At 39.3% G+C, this 22,293-nt stretch overlaps 4 protein-coding genes and 1 long non-coding RNA gene across 23 annotated transcripts; 4 read left to right on the forward strand and 1 right to left on the reverse strand.

Annotated features, from left to right (window-relative positions):
- Nucleotides 1-1,035: 1,035 nt before the first annotated feature.
- Nucleotides 1,036-6,096, forward strand: pglyrp2 (peptidoglycan recognition protein 2). Its single transcript, XM_077605382.1, has 4 exons — nucleotides 1,036-1,228; nucleotides 1,788-2,648; nucleotides 3,389-3,599; nucleotides 4,805-6,096. The coding sequence occupies exons 1-4, from the start codon at nucleotides 1,153-1,155 to the stop codon at nucleotides 5,106-5,108; spliced, it is 1,452 nt and encodes a 483-aa protein (XP_077461508.1). The 5' UTR covers nucleotides 1,036-1,152; the 3' UTR covers nucleotides 5,109-6,096.
- A 3,034-nt stretch (nucleotides 6,097-9,130) lies between these two features.
- On the forward strand, nucleotides 9,131-12,497 carry LOC144077927 (lysozyme g-like). 2 transcript variants are annotated; one of them, XM_077606037.1, is made up of 6 exons: nucleotides 9,131-9,255; nucleotides 10,235-10,261; nucleotides 10,351-10,428; nucleotides 11,189-11,385; nucleotides 12,116-12,254; nucleotides 12,321-12,497. In XM_077606037.1, exons 2-6 carry the CDS (start codon nucleotides 10,258-10,260, stop codon nucleotides 12,452-12,454), a joined length of 552 nt encoding a protein of 183 aa, XP_077462163.1. In that variant the 5' UTR covers nucleotides 9,131-9,255; nucleotides 10,235-10,257; the 3' UTR covers nucleotides 12,455-12,497. The 2 variants fall into 2 exon arrangements, with proteins under 2 accessions (XP_077462163.1, XP_077462164.1); XM_077606038.1 differs by lacking the exon at nucleotides 9,131-9,255 and adding an exon at nucleotides 9,983-10,055.
- Nucleotides 12,498-12,795: 298 nt separating this feature from the next.
- On the forward strand, nucleotides 12,796-14,377 carry LOC144077928 (uncharacterized). The gene is made up of 3 exons (XR_013301132.1): nucleotides 12,796-13,009; nucleotides 13,707-13,796; nucleotides 14,040-14,377. It is a non-coding gene; the product is annotated as an uncharacterized LOC144077928 (long non-coding RNA).
- Nucleotides 14,378-14,949: 572 nt separating this feature from the next.
- On the forward strand, nucleotides 14,950-19,512 carry LOC144077534 (uncharacterized). Of its 13 annotated transcripts, none has more exons than XM_077605350.1 (10): nucleotides 14,950-15,171; nucleotides 17,564-17,782; nucleotides 18,347-18,411; nucleotides 18,492-18,554; nucleotides 18,630-18,680; nucleotides 18,752-18,828; nucleotides 18,875-18,899; nucleotides 18,995-19,053; nucleotides 19,129-19,172; nucleotides 19,456-19,512. In XM_077605350.1, the coding sequence occupies exons 2-6, from the start codon at nucleotides 17,674-17,676 to the stop codon at nucleotides 18,821-18,823; spliced, it is 360 nt and encodes a 119-aa protein (XP_077461476.1). In that variant the 5' UTR covers nucleotides 14,950-15,171; nucleotides 17,564-17,673; the 3' UTR covers nucleotides 18,824-18,828; nucleotides 18,875-18,899; nucleotides 18,995-19,053; nucleotides 19,129-19,172; nucleotides 19,456-19,512. The 13 variants fall into 13 exon arrangements, 11 of the variants coding, with proteins under 11 accessions (XP_077461476.1, XP_077461481.1, XP_077461475.1 ...); XM_077605355.1 differs by having other exon boundaries at nucleotides 18,630-18,654; XM_077605349.1 differs by having other exon boundaries at nucleotides 18,752-18,899.
- Nucleotide 19,513: 1 nt separating this feature from the next.
- LOC144077535 (peptidyl-prolyl cis-trans isomerase FKBP3-like) lies at nucleotides 19,514-21,913 on the reverse strand. Of its 6 annotated transcripts, none has more exons than XM_077605364.1 (7): nucleotides 21,891-21,913; nucleotides 21,260-21,386; nucleotides 20,971-21,071; nucleotides 20,243-20,305; nucleotides 20,040-20,149; nucleotides 19,732-19,775; nucleotides 19,514-19,642 (listed from the first exon to the last, which is right to left on the reverse strand). In XM_077605364.1, the coding sequence occupies exons 1-5, from the start codon at nucleotides 21,896-21,898 to the stop codon at nucleotides 20,134-20,136; spliced, it is 315 nt and encodes a 104-aa protein (XP_077461490.1). In that variant the 5' UTR covers nucleotides 21,899-21,913; the 3' UTR covers nucleotides 19,514-19,642; nucleotides 19,732-19,775; nucleotides 20,040-20,133. The 6 variants fall into 6 exon arrangements, with proteins under 6 accessions (XP_077461490.1, XP_077461491.1, XP_077461486.1 ...); XM_077605365.1 differs by having other exon boundaries at nucleotides 19,732-19,803; XM_077605360.1 differs by having other exon boundaries at nucleotides 20,231-20,305.
- Nucleotides 21,914-22,293: the final 380 nt, after the last annotated feature.

The raw sequence follows: 22,293 nt of genomic DNA on the forward strand, positions 1-22,293 counted from the left end.
GGCTGTTAATTTCTATCGCAAGATGGCCACCTTAGAACAACTACGCTCATTTTTATGATATATATGCTCACAGCAAAAATGGTTTAAAAAATCACGTTATTTTACAAATACTCAATTTTTCCACCAGGGGGCAGTAACCTAAAAATCGTTGTCCGTGGTGGAAATCCATCCATAAAGGGCATATAATTGAATTAAATTGAATGCTTTTATTGTCATTATACAAGTATAATCAGATTTGAAGTTTCACCACGAGGTGCACAAATAGTAACAACAAACAGGCAAATGAATCATCATAAATAATAAATAATTAGTAAATAGGTCATCAATAATAAATAAATAAGTAGTCGACAACATAAGTAGGGAAGTGCACAAATAACAACAAACAAGTAAACAGAAAAATAATCAATAAATAAGTAATACATAAATAAGTAGTCAATATAAATAAGTCATAGTCAACATAGATAAGTCTTTAATATATTATTGATGGAAAAACACATAACTACGACTAACTAAAACTTTAGTAATAATCAACAAAATAAATCAAAATTTCCTAATTAGATTATGCAATAATGTGTTTACAAATTCATTCTAATGATGAATGACGATGTGGAGATGGAATTGAAAATTGGTGCCAGATCCTACCTGTACGTATGTGCTATTTTTTTAATTTTTTTATTATTATTTTCTTGTCGTAAGTTTATTAAGTAAATGGTTAAAAAAAGGTATTTCCATAGTGTTAAAGATTGTATGGCCAGTGATTGGCTGACCCATTCAATATGTACTACGCCTTATGTCCTACATATTCGCTAATGGGAACAGTCGGAACAGCAATTGCATGAAAGGAAGTCAAGTACCATTAATTTTTTGATTTCTCGAAAGTTTACAACACAATGGACTTTCACTCGATGACTGATGATGTTTTGAACTTTGCAATTTACATTGGGGCGCACTTTGTTTTGACTGAATCAATATTTGCATCCATGTGCTCGTCCTTACGGGCACAAGTGTATGTATCCACATTTGAGTCACCCTACTGTCACTACCAGTCTGGCCTGGGAGTAACATTGTTAAACATAAATGCAGCTGCATGTTGTTCCTACTTCGGTCTGTCTCGCTGTTGTTTTGGGCCTTCTTGAAATAATTTAAAGTTAAATGGCGTCATTTCGAGCATTTCTCTTCATGTTGGTGTCATCCTCCTGCTTCACTTACATGTCAAGCAGGCCAACAGGTATGTATTAGATTTCCGTCATGTACTGTATTATAATAAAAACAAAATGTGTGTTACAAATCCTTTTGTTTTTGTAACTTGGGATGAACTCTGATAGCACATGGTAAATTGGGGGGAAATAGGGAGAATATTCAAACTCCACAAAGGGGGTCGTAGCAAAGATTTGAACCCCCAATCTCAGACCGTGAAGCAGATTTGCCAACTAAGAGCATAACATGCTGGAAAAATGCTATTTAAATTACCAGAAATTTTCTATGAATAAATTAAAAACTAAATAAACATTGCTTTAACTGAAATTGATCTGATGCCATACTAGTCGGGTATTCTGCAAAGACATTGAAATTTGTTTTGAAGAATACCTAACCTGGATTTGAGCCCAGGACCCCAGACCTGTGAGGCTGACATGCTAACCACAGAGCCACACAGGTGTAATTCAATTTACTCAAAAATAACCTATAAATTAATTACACCACCCCCCACACACAAAAAAATTGAGCTACGAATGTCAGACCTCTAAACCGAGGATATCTTCACCCATTTATATCTTCTTTGTTTTTAGGTGCCCACCTGCGAAGCATGGACAACTTCATCCACGCGGTTCAGGAGGTGGAAGAATCCAACCCGGGTCTGTCCCCTCTGGCGCTGGTCAGGGCCCTTCGCAGGACTGCCGGCCACGATGACGCCATGACCATCCACTTCCTGGGCGCTTCCAACAACCTCACTGACGTGGTGAGGCTGGAGACGGCTATCCTCAATGCCTCGTCCTTCAGCTTTTTTGACAAGGCGGTCCATCACCTGGTGACAGACGGCGGCGAAGAGCGGGGCGTGGCGCTCGCCCCGGACGGCACCACAGTGGCCTTGGCGCCTTTGCTACTGGGCATCGAATGCGGACTCCAAGCCAAGCTGGAGACTTCGTCGACCGTCGGGCTCTTACCGCTCACCTTGGGGAGGCCGCTCGGATTATCCTTCCTCAGCCTCCAGGACATTCCTGTGTCGAATCGCCTGGGCCCCGACGGATGCTGGGAAAGCGTGAACCGCCCTCGGGTGTTCAAACTCTCTTGGCCTGCCACCCTGGCCACTGATGCCGTTATCAACGGGGGTATGGACGGAGTAATTCTCGGCACGGATATCAGCCAACTACCCAAATCTAAAGATCCCCCTGCCCTCAGTGAGATTCTTCAAGAATACTATAGTTTTACCCTGAAAGCCAACCACGGTCTGGATACTCTGTCCAGACACGTAAGTCCAAAACGGAGGGAAATCTCTCGATCCATTCTGGAACCCCTTGATCTTCAGAAGGAGCTGATGGACACACTCAAACTGGTCTGGAGGTTGGAGAAGACAGAGTGGATTGCCTTGGACACTGGGGTCAACAAGGCAGTCAATGAAGGACTGAAGGAATTTGTGCATAAGTACTGGGGTAAGGTTGAGTATTATCCCTAATTTACACACCAAAACCCAGCCTTAATTTAACCCAAATTCTAACCTCATAAACCGATACAATCATAGGAACACAAAAGCCAAACATTAAACTTAACTAAATAAAATGACATTTATTTTTTAACAGCTTGAAAACACCACATCAATAAAACCGTCCAATTGCCAGTTGTACAACAAAGCATCCAAAGCAAAGCCTGGTTCTACTCAATAAACTCAAGTAGTTTCTGTGCATTTTCCCATAAATCTTTGTGCAAACGAAATCTTCAAATCTTTATGGGCAACAACATTTTGATTGCTTTAGGATAATCAACTGTTGATAAGTAATTTATGGTGTAGTTTTCTTCTATCACATCAAGGTTATGACCTGTAGGACCCCATGTTCTTAATATGACAATCACTGTCTTCAACCGTTTAACTTAGGGGTGCATAATATTTCAATCGATTTAAAGTTCAAAGTCAGAATTTTAACTTTCGGCAGAAATCAGAATTCAGACTTACTGTTATCTGACTTTATTCTCAGAATTCTGACTCTAAGGTCAGAGTCTTTTCATCTTCAATCCTTTCTGGGTTCAATTGGGTCCAAATAAAGACTAAAAGAAAGTTCGGCCTCACTTTCGCTTCAGCAGGTTTCAACCCTATTATCGACCCACCTTCTGCGGCGTCTTACTTTGCCTCTGTAATGGAAAGTGATAAGTAAAACACAATTGCCTTTTCATTTAGATTGTCCTCAAATCATCCCTCGCTGCCAATGGAGGGCAAATGCTCACAAGGGACCCCCCATTCCGCTGACTTTGCCACTCCGCTCTCTCTACGTTCACCACACCTATGAGCCCTCACAGCCATGCCTGTCCTTCTCACAGTGTTCCCAGGACATGAGGGCCATGCAGCATTTCCACCAAGGGTTCCGTAACTGGAGTGACATCGGATACAGGTGACATGTTTTTCTGTCATTTCTCCTTCCTTCCTAACAATGAGCTAATAATGCTAAAAGATAACCAGTCAAATTCGTAAAAATATTATAATAGTTTCCATGCGGCCCGGCGGATGAGTGGTTAACGTGTCGGCCTCATAGTTATGAGGGCCTGGGTTCAAATCCAGGTCGGTACACCTGTGTGGAGTTTGCATGTTCTTCCCAGGCCTGCATGGGTTTTCTCTGGGTACTCCGCTTTCCTCCCACATGAGTAAACACTCTAAATTGCCCTTTGGTATGAGTGTGAGCGTGATTGGTTGTACGTCTCCTCGTGCCCTGCGATTGGCTGGCCACCAATTCAGGGTGTCCCCCACCTCATGCCCAAAGTCAGCTAGGATAGGCTCCAGCACCCCCCACAACCCTTGTGAGCAGTTCAGAAAATGAAAGAATGAAAATATATTTGGATAGTTTGACCTGTGTCTGGACCCCCGCAAGGTAAGTTGGGCAAGAACTTAGTTGCTGGAAACTATAGTTTCTAAAACTTTGATTATGCTACAGAAGCTGACAAAATTGCTCTTATTTGAACTGAAGTTCTGCAACGTAGTAGCTTTTGTCTGGGACGCCGGCAGTTTACCTTATAAAGAAATTATTATGCTTATACTGCAAATTCTTACGCAGGTGTTTTGGTTTCAATCTAATAATGGCAATTGTTTTGAATCAGATTACATTAAATATTTTCAGTTTGTCGCGACTAAATACAGAGAAGAATATACTGCACGTCAGAATGCTCAGGAACGAAGGCGCGTTGTGAGTGTATTCTCCTTGCAAGTTGTAATCAGTTATGTGAACGATGTCTTCCAGTTTTAATTAAATATTACTAATAATGATTTAATGGTATTAATCTGATTAATCTGACCACAATGTTAAAATGTGTTGGAATAATGATTAATTTAATCATTATTCCAACACATTTTAACATTGTGGTTTTTGGCAACAATGACTGAATTGTTTGAACTCTTATTGTGCAGAATATTAGTGACTGCATTTGAGTGACTTGTCGACAAATAGGGAAGAAAATGAATGGAACATTTTCCTCCCAAATTTGGTTTAAAAGTCCAGTGAAATTTATCTTAGTTTTTTTTCTTTTTGTAATGTGTATTTTGACAAATTGACCTATATTCCGGAAAAAAAGTACTTTGCATTAACCTCGTGTGCCCTGCGTCCAGCTTCGTGGTGGGCTCGGACGGTTACGTCTATGAAGGCCGGGGTTGGAACCTCCTCGGCACACACACGCGAGGACACAACAGTCTTGGATTTGGAGTGTCCATCATCGGAAACTACACGTCCGCTCTTCCATCGCGTCACGCCATGGACCTTCTACGCCATCGCTTGACACGGTGCGCAGTTGACGGAGGGAGGCTTGTGGCCAACTACACCGTCCACGGCCACAGGCAGATGGTCAATTACACTTCCTGTCCCGGTGATGCCTTCTTCTCTGAAATAAAAAGCTGGGAGCATTTTGGAAACTGACGTGCTATTTGCTCTTATGACACCAGAGTGCTCATGAGACCACCCGGTTATGGCACTCCAGAAGAAAGCAGGCTCATCATTATCAGTCCTATTTTTCGCAACATTTGAATTGGAATTTAGATTTTAATTTCAAGGTTTAGAGAAGTGTTTACTCATGAGGTTGTTCCCAGATTGATCCAATCTAACATCTTGAACTCCAGGAAGAGATGTTCATTTTTTTGTACCTTTTAACCCTTCATAGAGAAAATATCTTATGTTTTGGTCATAAAAAAATTCAACATTAGCAATAATTATTATAATATTTTTGAATTATCCATTATCCAGTTTTTACCTAGGTCTACAATGTCTTCTGTGTCTGTACTTGCTACTGTCTTGCTACTGCAACCAAGGTAATTTTCTGAATGTGGGATGTAATAAAGTTCTAATCTAATCTACTCTAATCTAATCTAATCATTGTATTTGATATATTTTTAATGATTATGATTATATGTATACATTCATGCAATGTTAATAAACCTAAATTTAATAAGAATGAGAAAAAAACAGATTAATACCCATGGTCACATATCTGTGAGAGTCTATCAGTGTGTGTGTGTGTGTGTGTGTGTGTGTGTGTGTGTGTAATTTTTGTCCATCAACACTATGCTAATACATTATTTCCTCCATTATCAGGAGGTGAAAGTAATTTGTTGTTTATATAGTTAAATACTTTGACATCTTTTCCTTTAATACAAGTATTTTCTTTTAATCATGGCATCTCTAAATAACAGGTTAATTAATATATAACATTAGTGTTTGTTTTTTTTCCAATGGTAAAACTACAACATTTGAGTACGTTTAAAAATTATTGCTCATATTTTCTCCTCTGTCATTGTTACAACAACACTTTCCCAAAATGTTTCTTGTAATATACAAGTGTTGTGAGATTACATTTATTTGCCTGTATATTTTTACTCTGATGCTAATAAAATGTTTTTAGTAATTTATTCTAAGTTTTTCACTGAGAGTTTAACTGTACAGTAGAAACAATACTTTTTAGAAAGAGTCAAATGCAATTGATGTCTTCCTTGCTAAAACGAAAGCAAAAGTAACTCTGAGGTCAGTGACGACTTAGGAAATTCCCTTGTGTGAATGTTGAGTCTGTAAAACAACTTCAGGAACAGGCACAGAAAGAGTGAGATCAATTTAAAGGAAATAGGTTTATTATCAGACTGAAACAGACAGTTGTCAGTGTGACATGCTAGTGTTTGATTTATTGGCGATCGCGTGTTGAGGATGTGCGGCTGGTTTGGATTGGATGTGTGTCGCTGTTCGATTATTGATGCCTTGTTGCACATAGTTTGAAACACGGGAGATTTTTCTTCATAACAGTAAACTGGATTGAAGAAGCAACAAGGTATCACTATTGTGATTATTTCTCCCTGTGTTTCAAGGTTTGCTGGTTGTTGTAGAGGCCGGTTAAGTTTGTGGTTTGCAATATGCACTCTTTAGCGTGTGAGAAAGAAGATAATGTTTAGTAATGTTTATTTACTTTTGAATTGCGAGCGTGAATGTGCAAGTCTCGGGTCATGCACATGGCTATAACATTCAGCACGCTACTTTCGGCCGCCATTATCCTGTAGAGCAGGGGTCCCCAAACTTTTTCCTGTGAGGGCCACATAACTTTTTCCTTCTCTGATGGGGGGCCGGTGTCAGTTTGTAACAGAAAAAGTGTGACGATCGTAGGGGAGCTTAAAAAATGTATTGTTTTCCAGAAAGCCACAGAACCAAATAACCCTTTCCAGGTTCTTTACAGAAAAAAAGTCAGGAAACAAATAATAACACTATTAATGAAATAAATAATAACTAAATAACCCTCTCTGAGTTCTTCACAGAAAAAAACAGGAAATAAATAACACTATTTATGAAATAAATAAGAACTAAATAACTCTCTCTGGGTTCTTCATAGAAAAAAGGCCATGGAACATTAACTCTGTTGTGCCATGCACAATCTTAACAGATCAAAGTTCAGCTCAGTTGTCAGAGCAGAATCTCTCTGACACATATGAGCAGTCTCTTAAAGTTCTTGTGTTTCTTCCTTATAATCCTTTTGTTCCAATAGGCTTGTAGACACCGCTGTTTGCAGCTCTCTCATCAACTTCCCTGTGAAAACCACAAAGGAAGCAGGTTGAGAAACTGAACTAAGTGAAACCGCACCTACACGGCACAATACATTTCACTACCAGTATGGTTGTAAAGATGGATTTTATCCCAGTAGATTTTATTATGATTATATTTGTTTATGCTCGGAATGACTCATTCAAGTCAGAAAAGTGAGCTTACCTATGTATGTTCATCAGTGTGAACTGTGGGCCTGCATCTGGCTGGTAAGAAGTTGAATATCAGGTTCCATTCTAGTTACAGCCAGTCTCAAGCACTGATGCAAATGTTCATCTGTCAATCATGATCTCATCGGAGTTTTCAGCAGTTTCATGCGAGAAAAGGTTTTCTCGCAGATATACGTGCTGCCAAAAACTGGGGACATTTTCATTGCGTGTTTTTTGATGTTTGGATATGTGTCGTTTGGGAGGGAGGCATAGAAGTCAATGAGACTGTTGAGCTTGAATGTGTCTTTCAGAACATCACAGTTCTGTAACTCAACCAACTCAAACTGATATGAAGGCTGGGCTTCATCAATGTCGGCAACAAAGGGGTTCTGAAAAAGACGGATTTCTTTTGCATGAACATGTAGTTCAGTGAATCGCAAGCTCCTCGCCCGACCACGCCGCTCCAAGCTCCTCGCCCGACCACGCCGCTCCAAGCTCCTCAAATACCCGTGCCCGACCACGCCGCTCCAAGGTCCTCAAATACCCGTGCCTGACCACGCCGCTCCAAGCTCCTCAAATACCCGTGCCCGGGCCGCTCCAAGCTCCTCAAATACCCGTGCCCGACCACGCCGCTCCAAGCTCCTCAAATACCCGTGCCCAGGCCGCTCAAAGCTCCTCAAATACCCGTGCCCAAGCACACTTCAGATGCCTCTTTTATTGTGAATTTGGAAATACCCAAGGATAATCTTATCAACGGTCATAGCAAGGAAGTTATGACTGTATATTGAACGGGTGTAATCATACATTATGTTTTGGGTTCTAACGTGTTGCTAATATATAGATATGGGTGTAATTGTGTATTATGGGTTTTTGTGTTGATGAATATAACAGTAAAGTTGGATTGAGAAGCAACAACGAATCACTGTTCTGATTATTTCTCCGTGTTTCAAGAATAAATGCAGGGTGGAACATTGGCAGGACAGATACGTTTAGTCCAGGGGTGGCCAACTCCAGTCCTCGAGAGCCACAATCCGGTCTGTTTTCCATATCTCCCTCCACCAACACACCTGAATCAAATAATCAACTCATCAGCAAGCTGTCCAGAAGCTTGATACCAATCCCGATGATTTGATTCAGGTGTGTTGGTGGAGGGAGATATGGAAAACAGAGCGGATAATGGCTCTCGAGGACCGGACTTGGCCACCCCTGGTTTAGTCATTTGCAGGGCAATGTTTGTTTAATCAGTGTCAGACATTTATGACTGTTTGTGCTGATGTGTCAACCATTCACAGGGTAAAGTTTGTATGACAACAATGCTTTTATACTTAAAAAAAACTGATATAATATGAACAAGCAATTGCTAAGAGACTTTGTAATCTTATCTTACTCATGAGGTTCTGTTGTTTTTCTAAGAAAAAAGCCTTACTGTACTATGTCGTTTTTTAAAGAAAAAAACCTTACTATACTATGTCGTTTTTTAAGAAAAAAGCCTTACTATGCTATGTTGTTTTTTAAGAAAATATTTCTTACTATATATACTATGCCGTTTTGCTAAAATGAAAGCAAAAGTAACTCTGAGTTCAGTGATGACTGTGTGAACTCGAGGAACCAACCGGGAACAAAGTGGGAAAAAAAAAACATCAAACAGGAAGCCTTACTATATACGGCAGAGTTACAGTGATGACTGTGTGAACTAGAGGAACCAATCGGGAACAAAGTGGGGAAAAAAAAACATCAAACAGGAAGCCTAATATAAAAAAAAGAAGCTAAGGCGAAGAGAGAAAGACAGTCCAACAGTGAACAAGGCTGACACGTCGGAAGAGAATTATCCAGACAAACAGGTACTAATTTATTTACTTTGCTACATTTCAGTATCTAATACTGGATCACTCCCTATCTTTTTGCTCCTCATAATTTAGTTGTCTGAACGAGGCAAATTTTCCTTTAATCTAGCTGCCTTTTCCTGGGTGAAAAATTTGTCTTAAGGAAAGTATTTAGCAAATTGGCCACACTGTCAGTGAGTTATAAAATGACTTAAATTAGAATACATATTCTTTACAAATTGTCCTCATTTATTCATTCATTCATTTTCCGAACCGCGTAACCTCACAAGGGTTGCGGGGTGTGCTGGAGCCCATCCCAGCTAGCTACGGGTACCAGGCATGGGACACCCAGAATTGGTGACCACACTCGTAGGTAATTTAGGGGTATAATTTAGAGTGTTCAACCAGCCTACCCTGCAAGTTTTCGGGATGTGGGAAGAAACTGGAGTACCCAGACAAAAACCCACGCAAGCTTGGAGTGAACATGCAAAATCCACACATTGAGGACCAACCTGCAATGGAACCCTCGACCCTAGAACTGCGAGGCCAATGTAACATATGCTGACTCACTATTTGCAATTGCTTGTTAGTATAGCATCAGTTTGGTGTGAGTAATGAAAAATGTCGAGTCATGTTGAGACATCAGCTCTACAGTTGTTTGGGGGTATCAGCCCACACCCTGTTTCTGTTATCTTCTCTGTGCAGCATCATGTTTTTTTTTACATATAAATAGACGCACAAACTGTTAGTTCGGAGAGAGTCACGGCGAATAGGCTGTGCATTCGCAGCCGTTCGCGCTCTCCACATCCTGTAGTCTGGTAATAAACTTATCTCCTTGAAATTGGTCTCCCTCTTTCTTAACCTGCTCCTGAAGTTGTTTTCCAGATCTATCACCAACACGCCAACCACTCGTTCACTAGTCCACCTTGTCCTCATTTACTGTTATATTAACGATTTATTTCTCCATGTATTGAATCTGTACCATTTCTGTTTGTAGCTGATTACGCGTTGACGAGGAAAATGGGTGAGAATGCTTTTTCTTCTATCAAAATTTCCACCTTTGCGCCAGCCAAAATCTTCATAACCAGTCTCTATGTGAATTTGATTGTTTAGATTACGGGAACATCATGAAGGTGGACACCTCCGGAGCATCTGAGCAAACAGCTGCACAAGACAAGCTGCCATACGATGGTAATGGCGGTACCTTTTATTTTAAAAGTAAACAATAGCTAAAGACAGCTGTAAAAATACATTTTCATTTTTGGGTTATTCCTGGAGCAAAACTGTCTATTCCAACAAATATCTTGTTATAATAATTGTCTAATCTTGTACTTTACAAAATTATCCTCGTTAATTTTCATGCTCATGCTATATTAGGAATGGATGTGACAAAGTTAAATCAACCAGCTATAATGGTTGTTATTGGCCTGTTTTTCTCAATCAAAAGCACGTTTTCAGATTAACATTTTAAAGCACTCAAAAATACTGCTTATTCTTGAATTTTGGCTTGTTATTAGAATTCTATACAGGCAGGTTGTGTCATGGGCAAGGGGTGTCCAATCTAGGGGCCGTTTTGCTGGCAAATTTTAAGCTTTTTGGTAATCCTTTTGCATTTGTGTGTGTATATATATATATATATATATATATATATATATATATATATATATATATATATATATATATATATATATATATATATATAATTATTATTATTACTGCTTTCAATATTTTTTTAATCATGACTAATAACATGCAGTACACGATACATTTCCAATTGATCTCTTTTTTCATGTTTTAAATACAAAAATAGTAGTAATGGGTCGTCAATGACATTTTTTGCTTTTGCTGCGGGCCAATAAAAATCAGGCAGGGGAATGTAGCTTGGACACCACGGCTTTAGAAGGATAAATAAGGGAACATAAGGAAGTTACCTTGTTGTCTCTCTTTGAAGGTCCGCCAGCATCCCACACTTTGGCAAAAACAGACTTGGGCAGAGTGAACAATTACAAGCGCATAATCCAGAAGGTGGGAGCACAAAAGCGAATGGATCCTGCCATCATCGCTGCCATCATTTCCAGAGAGTCCAGGGGTGGAAACGGACTGAAGGATGGCTGGGGTGACCATGGAAATGCCTGGGGACTTATGCAGGTTAGTAGGAAATTGGTCAAGTAGTTGGCCACTCGGCAATGCTAATATGAAACACCGTTGTCGTTTATCTGTCAGATTTTGCTATAGATAAAAAAATTGCTACTTTGCGCTTGTGCGCTCTTATGTCATTTGGAATGTCCAAACTATTTCACAAAGGGCTGTAGTCCCTGTTTGGACACCCATGGTCTAGAACAGGGGTTCCCATTACGTAGATCGCCAAGGAACTATTGGTGGATGACACGACAATAACATTTGATCCCTCCCTTCTGTCCATTTCCTTAGCTAGGCTCTTGTGAATTTGGCAAGTCTGCAGTAAGCTTTAGTGTGAATCGAGAGTGGATTTTCACTCCCATTCTCTGCTGCTCTCATACATTCTGATAGTCTAATGCGAGGTATTCAGAGTAACTGATTAATGTCATGGGGGGAGTGGACTGAATATAATCAATCTATTATTGCATGGAGTGCTGGGAGCATTATTTGATAGGGTGCAGTGGAACCATCAAAATATGTTTCCACATAAACAACAGCAAGATTTATTCACTTAGCAATTAGACGGTACCAACCATCATGAACGCAGCTGTAGGAAAATGAACGCAGCTGTAGGAAAACAGTGGTAGCAAAATTTGACATGTTGCAAAATCCGATACACGAAAAGCTATGGTAGGAAAATCGGATCAGGGAACAAAATCAGACAGAACACGGTCATTCTATTTGACTGCGATACATGCAGGTTGATAAGCGGTACCACACACCTAGAGGTGGATCGGAGAGCGAGGACCACCTCAGCCAAGCCACAGGCATCTTGATTGATCTCATCCGCCTTATCAAGAATAAATTCCCGAGTTGGACTGCAGAGCAGCAACTCAAAGGTTTGCTTGTCAACTCTCCAAAGACACACGCAGCCATCTTTAGGCTAATTTTTGAAAATTTTGCAGGCGGGATTGCGGCCTACAACATTGGTCCCGACCGCGTGAAATCCTATGAAGCGATGGACGTGTTCACTACAGCTAAAGACTACTCCGGTGACGTCGTTGCCAGAGCCCAGTGGTACAAAAGAAATGGTTTTTAATGTAAAACAATTGTTAAGAAATCAATAAACAACTAAACCAGGACTGTTTTTTTCTTATTCTAAAAGTCACACAAAAAATAGTGTGACACCCCTGCTCTAGATGCTAGGCAATCCTTATTTATATGTACAAACTTTTCATTTCTGGGAAAAAGCTCATTAGGTAAAATAGGCTCATTTTAAAAGCTGACTACAGACAGCTTTTCGACTATAACTCTGAGAACTTTGTCAATTCCATCAACCTTCCGTGCCATATGAAGTCTGCACAATCCATTTTTTGGTGGTTTGTAAGTCAATATCCTGAAATACATTTGCGCCTCATTTAGAGTTGCCGGTGAGCTTCTGTGACCACCCATGTATCGAAGGATTCCAGGGGGATGTGACAAAGGCTTGTGTACTGCGTCAATGTTGGGCGCACTGGTGCTGCCAGAGGTCCGCTGGCTCCTGGAAGCAGAAGAGGCAGCCAGGGCAGCGGTGAGGCCAGCCACCGCGGTGCTTGCGAGTGTGTGTGATCAGATTGGTGCTCTGGCTGAAGCCTTTGCCGCATATGTGACACAGGTGGGGCTTCTCGCCTGACACAGAAAAAGATAAACTCTTGACCAGAGGAGTCAAACATATGGCCTACGGGTATGTTCTGCCCGACAGACACTTTCTAGTTCATTCATACTGTACATAGAGAAGCAAATGTTTTTTTTCCCGGTCACGGTTTCCGTAAAACTAGAATTTTGTGAATTGTGAGGTTGAGGGTGTGGACTACTGCACTTTGCTAAATTTCTTGCCCGTAGTCACATTCATTCTTTCGTGCCCTGAAGTCAAAATAGCGCCGTAAATGGCAGCCAATGAGTTAACAAGGAAACGTAAAATGCTCTGAAAGTAACCTGGAAATGTCCAAAAATCATCAGAAAGTGACCAACCTACAGGGATAAGCCCTTAAAACTGCCCAAAATAGGAAATAATCCAAAATGTACAATAACTGATTTATAAGTATACTCCAAAATGACAAGGAAGTGATGCAAAATTAACTAATTGCTTGCCATTGGCAAAAGATAGATGTCCAATTCAATAAAACAAGCTGTGGATGCTCATCTTTCAGCGCCATTGACATCAAGTGCCATCAGTGGCGGCCAGGAAGTTAACATTATTAGCCAAAAATAAAATATAGGCATGAATGTGGCCCAGTGCGGTGAAAAAGTTGCTGCATTTCAGTCGCTTTGTGGCTTCTCATGAAAAATGCATTTGCTTCCCTTTTGTTTAGGAACAGTCCTGAAGTACAGACACTTTTTCCAGGCTGTTCCAGCGGCGTGTGAGCGGAGCAAGCGGAACGGACGTCGGCGCCACAACCAAGGTAAAAAACAAACACAAAAAACAAAGCTTTAGAACAGGGGTCTTCCAACTCCGGTCCTGGAGATCCCCTGTCATCCAGTCTGTTTTCCATGTCTCCCTCCACCAACACATGGAGGGAGGGAGATATAGAAAACAGACTGGATGCAACCCCCCCTAGGACAGGAGTTGGAGACCCCTGCTTTAGAAAGACATGGAAAAGAATCATAATCAGACATTTTTTAATTCTTTTTTTTTCTTTCTCCAGTATAGAAAATGTACATCAGAAAAATAGCCTCCTGGCACGGCATAAAAAAGGGGGCTCCAGTTGGGGGCTCCTAAGTGGCCGAGGCTTTGTCCCTGTTGACGAAGAGGGTCTCCTGGCAGAATGGGTTGACCAGGACCACGCCGTAGTCGCCATTGGGCGGGAGGCAGCTGTCGTGCTCCTGAAATGGCGTTTGTGTCATTTACTTTCAAAGCCTTACTACATAAATGGTTGTTTTTATTTAAGGAAAAGACTCGGTCTTTTTATTTTTTAAATAGAAAATTGTTCATTCATTTTCTATATTGTGTGTCCTTGCTTGCTGGAAAAGTGGGTGCGCTTTGTGGTGCAGAGGTTCATTTGCCTGACTGCCATGCAGGCAAGTGTGGTTCAAATCCTGGTGTGGTGTCATTTTCCCTTAAATAGAGACGACCGTGTGTAGTCAAGGGTTTCCAAAAACAATAAGGTAAGGTGTGGCCACTTCATGGTGTAGAGGTTCGTTCACCTGACTATCATTCGGGCAAGTGTAGTTCGAATCCTGGTTGGGAAACATTTTCCCTTGATATTTCTATATATGTGTAGTCAAGACTTTCAAATAATGACAGAGTAAAGTGTGTCCACTTCATAGTGTAGAGGTTCACTCTCCTGACTGGCATGTGGGCAGCTGGGGTTCAAATCCCAGTGTTGTTTGACTGATCACTACACTATGTAGTTCAGTATATTTTTTCATTAAAATAAAGACTTAGTTCATTATACACAGCTGTGTATGGTGGCAATAAAGGCTTTTGATTTGATATAAAGGTGTAGCATCCCATAAGACTAGGCTTTCATTTCAAACTATTATATTAAAAAAAAAGAAAAGAAAAAAATGTCGAGGGCGTTCCTTGAATTGACGTCACATTTGTCACCCGGAAGTGAAACGGACCGGAAAAGACAATGAAAAAAAACGGTTGTTGACCTGTATGTTTTGTTTTGTTTGTAAACGTCTTTTCAGGTTTTTAATCGCATGATCTAAACGGCCTAATTTGGGTCAGCTCCAACCAAGACCCGTTTGTTAAAGGACATGAAGAGAAGTCCACCAAGAAGTTGTTGTTTTTCACGTTGGCTGATTTTTGTGTACTCGACGCATGCCGAAAAGGTAAGAAATGCTCCCGTTTTCTACATTGCAAGCTTCTATAAAGATATAGTTCCACTTGCAGTCATAATATCTCCAAATCGAATGGCGTTTAGTGTTTTTTAATCGTTTCAAAGATCGCACAAGGACAGAAAAGAAAACGGCTCAATGATGACTTTTCCAATTCGAAATTCCTTTATAGACCATTTGTCATAAAACGAAAATCCTAATTGTGGAAAGACACTCTCCAGTAATATTGGTGATATCTGACGACTTGATTTATTTATTTATTTTTGGTAATGACCATGTATAGTAAGGCTTTTTTTTCTTAAAAAAACGACCATGAATAGTAAAGCTTTTTTTGTAAAAGACGACATCATATAGTAAGGCTTAAAAAAACGTCATAGTATTGTACGGCTTTTTTCTTAAAAAAAACAAAAAACGACATAATATAGTAAGGCTTTTTTTTTCTTAAAAACGACTGTTGGAATAATCATTATTATAAATGTGTTTGCAATGCTTACTTAGGAATAGAAAGCCTTATTATAAACATGCTTACTATATTAATCAATATATTTACTTATTAGGAATAGTAATGCTCATCCTGAATGTGTAACAATATTAAACAATACATATATGTGTTGAACGCTGTGCTTTTATGTTAGAGTTATTGGCATTAATAAAAGCCATTTTAATGCATGCCTTGCTAAAGTAAGGACTGGTTCACATCAAGAGGACAGGGCATGGAGAGGTCTCACAACAATTGCTCTTGGGAACTGCGAACTGTTTTAGGCTTCGGAGGACTCAGGACAGGTGCTCTTGGGAACTGAGGACTGTTTACGGCTTCGGGAGGAGGACTCACAACAAGCGCTCTTGGGAACCAAGGACTGTTTCGGGAAGATTCGACAGGACGTACAATTGTTTTGATAACTGTGCAAAATTGTTGTGAGACTCTACGAATGTTTAGACTTCTGTGGGGCATGGCGTTAAAACCTTATGAATAAATTAGCGAAACGGACTTCGAGTTGTTAGAATGATCGTGGCCGGGGACGCGGATGGATGTATTCTCTCTTGCAAGAATTAAATGTAGATATGACTACAGATGCCTTTTTTATTGAAAGCTGAATACGGAAAAACCTAAGGATAAACCTACAATTGGATGAACCTAACATTTGGTCCTTCGAGCCTGTGGCCAAGATACCGGAGCAGAATCCAGGTCGCTTCCGTTCGATATCTGGAAAGACCGTGCACGGCGCTTAAATACCCTTTTCCGGGCTGGATTACTCGACGAGGCGACTTGGTTCTCGACGGTTGACGGCTAACACTCTGAAAAGGACATCTGGAGTCATATCTGGTAAGTCCACGTGAATGTCTGCGTTTGTTGAAGGGGCATTGCACGTGAGGTCCATTTTTAAATGAGACTCGCGTCCAGGGGGACTGCAAGAATTAAATGTGGATGTGACTACAGATGCCTTTTTATTGAAAGCTGAATACGGAAAAACCTAAGGATAAACCTACAATTGGATGAACCTAACAACGACCATGTATAGTAAGGCGTTTTTCTTAAAAAACGACCATGTATAGTAAGTCTTTTTTTCTTAAAAAAACTACATAGTATAGTAAGGCTTTTTTTCTTAAAAAACGACCATGTATAGTAAGACTTTTTTTCTTTAAAAAAAAACTACATAGTATAGTAAGGCTTTTTTCTTTAAAAAACGACATAGTATAGTAAGGCTTTTTTTCGTAAAAAAAATGACAGTATAGTAAGGCTTTTTTAATAAAAAACGACATAGTACAGTAAGGCTTTTTTCTTAAAAAACGACACAGTATAGTAAGGCTTTTTTTCTTAAAAAACGACATAGCATAGTAAGGCTTTTTTTCTTAAAAAACGACATAGTATAGTAAGGCTTTTTTCGTAAAAAAATGACACAATGTATAACAAGGCTTTATTTATTAAAAAAAACGACATAGTATAGTAAGGCTTTGTTTCTTAAAAAACGACATAGTATAGTAAGGCTTTTTTTCGTAAAAAAATGGCACAATGTATAACAAGGCTTTATTTACAAAAAAACGACATAGTACAGTTAGGCTTTTTTCTTAAAAAAACGACATAGTATAGTAAGGCTTTTTTTCTTTAAAAATGACCATGTATAGTAAGGCTTTTTTTTCTTAAAAAACGACATAGTATAGTAAGGCCTTTTTTTCTTAAAAAACGACATAATATAGTAAGGCTTTTTAAGACACTGCAGTTATTTTGGAACTGTTTGATTCTGACCGGACGTGCTCAATATTCAGTACTATAATCTGTAACCATGTATGGTAAGGCTTTTTTTTAAAATATGACCAGGTATAGTGAAGCAGTTAAAAAAAAAAGTAAGGCATTACAGATAATGATATGAGACACACTGTTTTATAGGACCAAGACCACAAAAATCATGACCATTATACTATGTCATCTTCAAAACATAGACATTGAGTTGGGAGGAATGTCATCTTCAAAACATAGACATAGAATGGCGGGGCGATATGGGCGTGGCCTATCTTCAAGGCAGCTGTACAAATGAAGCACATCCGCTGTGCCTCGTCTTCTCCAACAGCCATGTCCATGCTGATGGCCGTGTAGCACGCCAACTAGGTAAGGCGTCGAGCCATTTACTGGCCTAAGTGCGTTTTTATCACGCTACCGGCAGATTTTTTTAGGAATCAATTGAGCAAAACCGCCAACAAATCTGTAAGTTTAATGCCAGGTTGACCGCACCGTCGACAATTTAAGTTTGGGCTCTGTGCCACATGTGACAAGCTATCTTAGCATTAGCGTCACGACAACGCTTTCCATTTGACCACGTCAAGCGTCGTCTTGATGTTAATACTAAGAGATCTATAGTCTGTTTTCTCCATTTTCGAGTGGTGTATAGAAGACTTTTAGTGGATTCAAACAAAGCCGAGATATCAACGGACAGTTTGTTAGCTAAAGGCTCACTCCAAAATGATGTATGTACTGATAGTTTTCACTGCGAGTGCTAAACAAATCATTTTAATCAAAAGTTGTTAAGCCAACTTTCTCCTAACTGTTGACTTCAGTCTGTATATTTAATCGCCTTGTCTGGAAAAGGGGAATTAGCACGGAGCACTCACTAACTTATTTTCATTTATTGTAAGATTTGTTTCATGTAATAATTGTTTGTCAACTCCCAAATAGCTTGGTTAAATCAAGATGCAGTTCTTCCCGTGTGCCCCAGGACACTCAAACCCTTGAGGTTACAGGTAAAACTAATCCCATCTGTTGAATCTCCAGTCTCTGTATATGACAACTTTTGCTTCTTTTTTTTTTTTGCACACATCAGGTCCATGTCCAGGTGATCTTCCCAGGGTGCCCACTTGAAGATGATGCGGCGTCTCTGAACTCTGTAAGATTTCTCTTCCTGTATTAGTTGTTTGGCAACTCCTAAATAGCTTTGTTAAATGAAGTTTCCCCCGTTTAGCATCATCTTTGGTCTTCTCATCAAGGTAAAACTAGATTTAACAACAAAAATGTAAGTCTATTTGTTGAATCTCCAGTGTCTAAATATGCTAACTTTTGCTTTTTTTTTTTTGCACACATCAGGTCCATGTCCAGGTGATCTTCCCAGGTTGCCCACTTGAAGATGATGCCTCTTGCATGATGTGGCGTCTCTGAACTCTGTAAGATTTCTCTTCCTGTATTAGTTGTTTGGCAACTCCTAAATAGCATCATCTTTGGTCTTCTCATCAAGGTAAAACTAGATTTAACAACAAAAATGTAAGTCTATTTGTTGAATCTCCAGTGTCTAAATATGCTAACTTTTGCTTTTTTTTTTGCACACATCAGGTCCAGATTTTGGAGGGTCTCCAAGTGATGCCTCATCTCTGAACGCAGTCTTCTGAGAGGTTAGTTTATTGTCGAATATCCAAGTATTCATCCAGATCCATTTTATTGACTAAATTTACTGTCCCTCCTCTTAGGTGAAGTCCAGAGTGTTCTGGCTCATGGTGACCAGTTCCTTAAGGTAAGGAGGATCTCACTTCTTTTTTTCCAGTCAGAAATTTTAATAAGAGATTTGAGTGTCAATTGTCTTTGTTGAAACACTTGGAGAAAAAAGACCCAAGACCCTCAATGGTCTTTTTTTTCCTTTTATTTTTTGGTGTTTTTTTTTTTTATTATAAAACTTTTTGCCTAATTATAAGTGCTGTTGAAATTTTTCTAAGTGTTTTATAGTTAAAAAAAAACGGTTTTTTTTTAGCCTAAATGTTATGTTGAAAATTTTCTAAGTGTTTTAATCTTGTCTACAGGTGGAGAAGACTGTCCATACCAATGTCTACCTTTGAATAAAAACTTTCAAATGTCAAGTCATATGTACATTTCAAGAACTTTTATTTTTCCACAAAAAGGGGTTACAAGGATAGGTCCACAAGCCATCCAGCATTTAAAGATGAGGTTGTGTCGCTGTTCATGGACAAAGAATCTCTTCTTGGCACTCTGGAAAATAAAGAAAGAGAGTCAATGGACTAAGTCCAACATTAAAAAATGGACAGGATTAGTTAAGTTAAAAGTTAGGTTTTACCAACATCAGAAAGGCTCTCTTTTCCTCAGTCAGCAAGCCTTCATCCCACTGCAAAAGAAGGCACAATATTAAAGCCCTAGGAGGAAAAAATATATAAATATTAGACATCCACTGCAGAAACAGGGAGACTTAAAAATGATCTGAGTCTTTATAAGAGGGATCTCCAACTGCAGTCCTTGAGGGCCCCTGTCCAGTTTATTTTCCATCACATCTTGATCATTTGATTCAAATGTGGTGGGAGATATGGAAAGCATACTGGATAGGGACCCTGAGAACCAGAGTTGGAGACACCTGCTCTATAATGACAAGTACCTGAGGGGATGTTGCTGTCAAAAAGTGTACCATCCACCAATGTCACCCTTTTTGGGGAAGTTTGTCTGGTCATCTTTCTTCAGCGTTGATTTGGTCAACTTGGGTGGACACTGAAGAGAAGCAAGATACACAATAAGTAGGTTTAGTACACATTACAAGAAAATAAATAACCTGAAACACTTGGGTCCTACATCGTCCACAACCTTTGCCTTGACTTCTTGACAGCTGTCACCTCTTCCACCGTGTCCATCCGTGGCTTTAAACCTCTACAAAAAACACAGCATGATTATAGAATTGCTCATTTAACCAGTGGTCCCCAAACTATTCCAGAAAGGGCAGCGGAGGGTGCAGGTTTTCATTCCAATCTGGTATGCTAGTAGTACAATCACTGGATTGCATTCAGGTGATTCTTTTTTCAGCAGAAAAACCCCATTGGTTAAACTGTTAATGTTGGATCTGTTGGAAGCAAAACCTGCACCCACAGCAGCCCTCGAGGACCAGTTTGGAGACCTATAATGAGGGAAAATTGTTATTTTATCACATGTTTAAACTCAAGTGAAAAATGGCCCCTGCACTTTTGTTGACTGAATGTCTCAAACGCATTTAAAATAAAAAAATAAAAGGTCCAAGCCCTGAGGTCTTCCTTTAAGAAAGTGAAGGGAAATGTCTATATTCTATAAAAGTGTACTGTTTATTCCTTACACCTCCACTGATGGCATTTATGTGGGTGTGAGTTATCCACACAAGTTGTTGCTATTTAAAAAAAAAAAAAAAAAAATCAACGCCAAGCCAGTTAGTGTTTTCATTCAAAATTGGAATGTATCATAATGAAAAACAAGCTAATTTAGCAAAGCCGTGAATACCGAAAGCTGATATTTAATGATTACACGGATATAGTAAATAGAAACTACTATTTAAAAAAATGACTCACTTTGCTGACAAACAGCTCATTATGGCGTCGACAAGTTGCTCCTTTTTGGCTGTTACGGCCCCATTCTTGATGTTTCTCAGCAATCCTTGTTCGTTGAGGAACTGAAACACACAATGGAATGAAACATTAAGAGCTGTAGGTAACGCAATGTAGCCAATTTGTTTGCAAACATTTGACTGTCTGCATCATCCACGTTGGGCCACATCACGCGATCGAAGCATGCTACTACCGTCATAAAGCACTCTTCAAATGACAACTGGGGCTTCGAAATCCCCAAATGACAACGTACCGTGTCCTGTGAGAACTTTATCAGGTCTTTCTTCGGTAAATCGTCACTTCTGAGCTGCCTGCAGTCTACCAAAGGACTGGCAGCTGGCTCATCCGCCATTTTGAAGGGTGGAGCCGACCTTTGAACTCTGACATGGGTAATACGTATAAAAAAAAAGACACATCAAAGTACATTGTTTTCATAATACTAACGTGTATTATGCGACACATATAAAAAAGCATCAATAATAACCTCATACATTTGAAATATTATTTAGGAATATAGCCACATTTTACTCACTAAAAATATTTTTATTTGTACATAAAATCCATCCTCCTTTGTTTCCTTCTACCCTAATGCGGATAAAGCGGTTCAGAAAATGAGATGAAATGAGACTATACATTTACTTATTTTACATGATCATTTTTAAAAAGTCTTAGTATACATGGTCATTTTTTAAGCCTTACTATACATGGTCTTGTTTTTAAGAAAAAATCCTTACTCTACATGATCATTTTTCATTTTCATACAGTTTTTTTTTTAAGAAAAAGGCTTTACACTGTCATTTTTTAAAGAAAAAAGCCTTACTATACATGTTCTTTAAAAAGCCTTACAATACACGGTCATTTAAAAAAAAGAATCCTTACTATACCTGTTCATTTATTTAAAAAATAACGTCGCCCAATTTCAAATTCCACCAGTTTTACTAGCTCATCATCGGCCCAGCATCTCATATCTCCCCGATGGCTAGAGATCGAAACAAATTGAGTAACAAGCCACTAACTGAAAGAAATTTCAGTGAAATAAATCACAGCATATCATTGTAAGTCCTTAATAGAATTCTTTGGGACGATTTCACGATCACTAACTCGTTGCTTTTTTACCTGCTGTCAACTTTATTTTTTGTTTTGAACAACAACTCAATGAATACCTAAACTCTATTTTTATTATCATCAATTTGTTGCAATGCTGTCAAAACCAAGCACAACAGTAAACAAAACCTCTTTTGGGCACAATTAAAACAAGTGTAAATGTTAGTCACTCTTGTTCGTGTG

This window comes from Stigmatopora argus, chromosome 7 (assembly GCF_051989625.1).
Source record: "Stigmatopora argus isolate UIUO_Sarg chromosome 7, RoL_Sarg_1.0, whole genome shotgun sequence".
Classification (NCBI taxonomy): domain Eukaryota; kingdom Metazoa; phylum Chordata; class Actinopteri; order Syngnathiformes; family Syngnathidae; genus Stigmatopora; species Stigmatopora argus.